A 4,983-nucleotide genomic window follows, 5' to 3' on the forward strand; every position below is an offset into this window, starting at 1 on the left:
TGGTTCATCATCCTTCTAAAACTCTTAAGTGAGTTGTATTCTTACTTAGTCTTAACATTTTGTGTGTTGATGGTTGAATCTTGGTCAAAGTGATGCTAACACATCAATGAGTTGTACACTTGAAGCTACAAGCATCAAGGATGAGAACCGTGATGAGCATCAAGCACCAAGAATCCCACCGGAGCACTTGTTTACTGTTTTTCGGTGTCTGATCAGACTCATGGGCTTCTCGAAAAGTTGATTTTCAGATAGTTCCTTTTGATTAGATGACTTTTTGTTTAAGACTCACCTAAATTCGATATACGGTTTAGGATTTATAGCCTTCTGAAAATCACTACACCTTTGTAATGTCGTGCTGAAAATTCTGACCTACTCGCGCTTGCACCGTCGCCACGGTCAAACAGCATCGAGTTAGGATCTGAAAATTGGACAGCGGTTAGAGGACTCACATACGGAGCCTTGGCCACTGACTACGCGTCTTTTCGATTTGTATAGAAGTCGTAACAGCTGTCCAAAGTCAGCCTATTGTTTCGATCTCTATTCTTGTTAAACTTACTTTATCTTTTACGAATGATGATGATGATGATGACACTTAAGACTTAATTTATGCACTTTTAAACTTTTGGGGACAATATACTGACTTAGTAACCTTTGACTTAGGTTTACGACCTTTCGGACCGACTTACTACTTGCATACCTTTCATATCGACTTTTACTGCTTATTCACTGTGAGTTATAGCATCCCTTACTACTTTTACTATTTTGGGACTGAGAATACATGCGCTTTTTACGTTTTAACATACTAGACACTAGTACTTAAACTTATATGTGTGTGGGTAACATAACGGCACAAAGATTCCCCTTAGCTCGGTAACGTTTAATCATTGGTTTCTGAACCGGAACGCAAATCTTAGATATGGATCCATAGGGTTTGACATCCCCACTCGGGCTAGTCGCGCTAGCATTCAACGGGTGTTTAATACTTCGAGGACAAACGCACTCGCCAAGTGCACTTTTAGGGGGTGATATACTACTTGTTAAGTTTAGTTACCGGGTGCCCACGGTTAAGCATATACCTTTCATACTGTTTTGAAACACTGAAATCTCGTGGTCTACATTACTTTACTGATTACGAACAAACTATAGCTCACCAACATTCATGTTGACTTTTAAGTTTTAAGCGTGTATTTCTCAGGTGCTTAAACGTTGTTGCTTCCGCTGTTAGACTTACTGTCTTGGTGTTATAGACTTGCCGTTACAGAGTTGCTGTGTTAGACTTCCGCTGCATTACTTAGATATGTCTCAATCATGGAACTTTTATTTTGCATACGTAACTTATGTTATTTTCAAACAATGGCTTTGTAACGACCTTTGTGTCACATACTTATGTTAGTGCTTCTATTCATAGGAAGCACGTTACCTTTTGTAAAACACTATCTTTTCATGAATGCAAAACTGGTTTTTATACAGCATATAGTGTTTGACCTTGTAATGATCCTGTTGTTGATGATCTGTACACGATGATTTTGTACGGGGCGTCACAACACGCTTAATAAACGTATATGAATATGGATGAATGAATAATATTTATATGATTATATGGATATGGATTTTAAAAAATAAATGGAAATAAGTATGGATTTTAAATATTAAATAAATGGATATAAGTATGGATTTTAATTATTAAATGGATATGGATATAAATATCGATAAAGCTCATTTCATCCATATCGGATATATTGTCATCTCTACTCGGTCTACTTATTGAATAAGTGTAGTGATATTTTCAAACTCGAAAATGATATATCCAATCTTATTTCATACTATCTTCCAACAATACCCTAAAATAAATTCTAAAATAAAATATGAGTAATACAACTTCTAAGTATATTTTAGGTATTTTAAGTGAATTTTTAATTTGGAAGGGTGAATATATATGGTCAAGGTTGAAGAAAACTCAAGGAGTTCTTTGTCCGGATAATTTTTGGGAGTTCTCGGAGAATTCGAGGAGAACTCGAGAGAAATCGGTTGTTGACTAACGTTGACTTTCTAATATAAATATATATTTCAAATATATATATATATATATATATATATATATATATATATATATATATATATATATATATATATATATATATATATATATATATATATATATATATATATTAGATTTTTGAGATAATTAATGATACATAATATAATATATAGTTATAAACAAATGTTGACCAAAATTTGGCCGATATATTCAATTTATCGGACGTTGACCGGAATTTGATCGAGAAACTCAATTTATCGGTCATTGACCGATAAAATCGGAAGTTGACCGATTTTTTAAAACGAGAACTCGGCAGGTTCCTGAAAACGAGTTATCGCTGAATTCTCAGCCGATTTTTGCGACAATGTATATGGCCCATTGAATAAAAGCTACAGAGCAGACAGATACTGTTACAGTACAAGTTAAGAGCATATAAACCTACCGTTTTCCTCTCCTCACTCATTCTTCCCCGGATTTACTCAAATCAAAACACAAAAAACGAGCAACGCCTTAATCTTTCAAGGTTAGTATTTCTTTAACCTTCTACTAACACGTATCTTATAATATCTATTAATTAATTTGTTATTAAATGTGTTAATTGCTACCATTTATCTTCTTTTATAATTGATACTGAAATTTTAGTTAGGGTTTAGGTCTCATGAATTAATTCTTACATTGATGTGTTGTATTTTTAGGTTTTTAGGATCGGTAATTCAAAACTTTTTCATCCCGTTCTTTTTGCATTTACTAACTGTTTATTGATGACTTCTGTTTATGTATAGATTTGCCCTTAAGCACGTGGCTATTTATTCAATGGATCAGAATGAAGGGACAATCAACTCATCCAATTCCACACCAGAATTAGAAAATGACTTTATTAGCAGCATGCCAGAAAATGTGATAACTTATATTTTGGATCGTGTTCCTATTCGGTATGCGGTGAGGACTAGTATCTTGTCAAAATTCTGGAGGTTCAAGTGGACTCTACTCTCTGAACTCACATTTGACATCCACTTTTTCAACTGTTTACTAAAAAAAGATATTAAATAAGATTTTGGGAGAATTGTAAATCGAGTCCTCCTTCATCATAAAGGTGACATAACAAAATTTTCCGTCTTCATATGCACAAATTTGGATAGTGAGTCTATCAATGATTGGGTTATGTTCTTGTCTAGAAGTAGAATTAAGCACCTCACCGTTAAGAATTTTGTAATACCCTATAAATTAAATACCCATCTATTTTCTTGTTTATAATTGAAACATTTAGTGCTTAGTAACTGTTCTGTTTCTCCCATGCCTAGTACTTTTCATGGTTTTCCAAATCTATTGAGCATAAAATTGGTTTCGGTGGTATTTGAAAGTTGCACGTATGAGGAACTTCTCATTCGGTGTCCATTATTGGAGATTTTAGAATTGTTATCCGATACCACCATCGACATAAAAGTATCTGAGATTGCGACACTTGAGAATATTAGAGAGTTGCATTTGCCGCTGCGTGTACTTGGCAATACGGCGATAGTTACAAGTTTTGATGTCCTTCAACATCTGAGCTTATTTTCAAAACTTCAAGAGCTTTGTTTGGATTTTCAGAAATGCAAAGTATGATTAAGCTAGATCTATGAAGTTAATTTTTCTAATCATCACTAATGCTCAATTAAATTGACTCCCTTTAAATTTTATCGTGTTTCTTGTAGGTATTGGTGAAATATAAAGAAAGTTTCCAAACCCTCTTACCATGTGTTAAGGCTCTTGTATTAAACAACTTGGATTTTAGTTGTGCTAATATGGTATCACTAGCTTATGCATTGATTTTTGCCTCCCGGAATGCGAGGACACTTCGTATTTCAGTGAGTGTAATGCATATCAAATTAGTTATCATCCAAATATATTATAGTGTTGCATTTTAATTTTTTAAAAATTTGTAATTTTGTAAATTAAGTTAAATGAAGGTGAAGTAGAAGATGATGCTGATGATGCCGATGATATGGATGATGCTGATGATGCCAATGATATGGATGATGCTGATGATGCCGATGATATGGATGATGCTGATGATATAGATGATGATGATGGTGATGATGATGCAGTTGATGCCTTTGATATAGCTGACATAGACTGTCGTAAAATGGGGCAGCTGCATCTTCGAGAAGTGTCTATATATTATGTTACAGGTTTGGAGAATGAAATATTATTGTTGAAGTATCTACTTTCTTCTTCTCCTTGGCTAAAAGAAATGGAAGTTTCTTCCTTGTCATCAAAAGTGCCCAGTAGATTAGTGACGCTGTCTAAGAAGTTGTTGAAGCTTCATCGAGCATCTCCCATTGCTGAAGTAGACCTCTTCTGGATTTAAACATCTCATGCATGTAGTAATCTTGAAGCAGTTCTTTTTGTGTAGAGGAACATAACATGCCGCGGTCATGGTTTTGACTTTCTTTGACTGATGATCGGCCTTTGGCTGATTGCATCGAACATTGTGATTCACCTGGTTTGATTAACTGGTTTTAACTGTTCGACATTACATTTTACCAACATTTATGTCTTCCTTTAGCATATCCATTTCATTTGGCTCTAGTCTGTCATGCAATAGATTTGTATTTTTTCGCAGTGTAGTAGGATATATTTTCAAAATTCTTCTTCATTAGTTGATTGTTGTGATTATGTTGTCGGTTCTAGCTGATGTTTGAATATTTACTATAACTTTATGCTTAACAAATGAGGCGGGTGAGGGCGGGTTCGAATATGTGGTGCAGGTCAAGCGGAAGCATTTAATAATCAAATCGATTGTGTTGGGTTAGCTAACTAATTGTGTTTTTTCTTCAGAAAAAAAAAAAAAAAATGATGTTTAAACTTTATTTCTTTTATTAATGAAACTAGGTTCTAAATTATGATGCAAGTAAATAATCCATAAGGCTATATTACTGTTAAAAATTCCATTTTGCAGAATC

General features: G+C 34.0%; 1 protein-coding gene across 2 annotated transcripts; it reads left to right on the top strand.

The window, feature by feature from the left end:
* Positions 1-2,824: 2,824 nt before the first annotated feature.
* Positions 2,825-4,708, top strand: LOC139862661 (uncharacterized). 2 transcript variants are annotated; one of them, XM_071851285.1, is made up of 3 exons: positions 2,825-3,637; positions 3,733-3,891; positions 3,978-4,708. In XM_071851285.1, exons 1-3 carry the CDS (start codon positions 3,332-3,334, stop codon positions 4,386-4,388), a joined length of 876 nt encoding a protein of 291 aa, XP_071707386.1. In that variant the 5' UTR covers positions 2,825-3,331; the 3' UTR covers positions 4,389-4,708. The 2 variants fall into 2 exon arrangements, with proteins under 2 accessions (XP_071707386.1, XP_071707387.1); XM_071851286.1 differs by having other exon boundaries at positions 3,733-3,885.
* Positions 4,709-4,983: the final 275 nt, after the last annotated feature.

Source organism: Rutidosis leptorrhynchoides, chromosome 8 (assembly GCF_046630445.1).
Source record: "Rutidosis leptorrhynchoides isolate AG116_Rl617_1_P2 chromosome 8, CSIRO_AGI_Rlap_v1, whole genome shotgun sequence".
NCBI classification, from domain to species: Eukaryota; Viridiplantae; Streptophyta; class Magnoliopsida; order Asterales; family Asteraceae; genus Rutidosis; species Rutidosis leptorrhynchoides.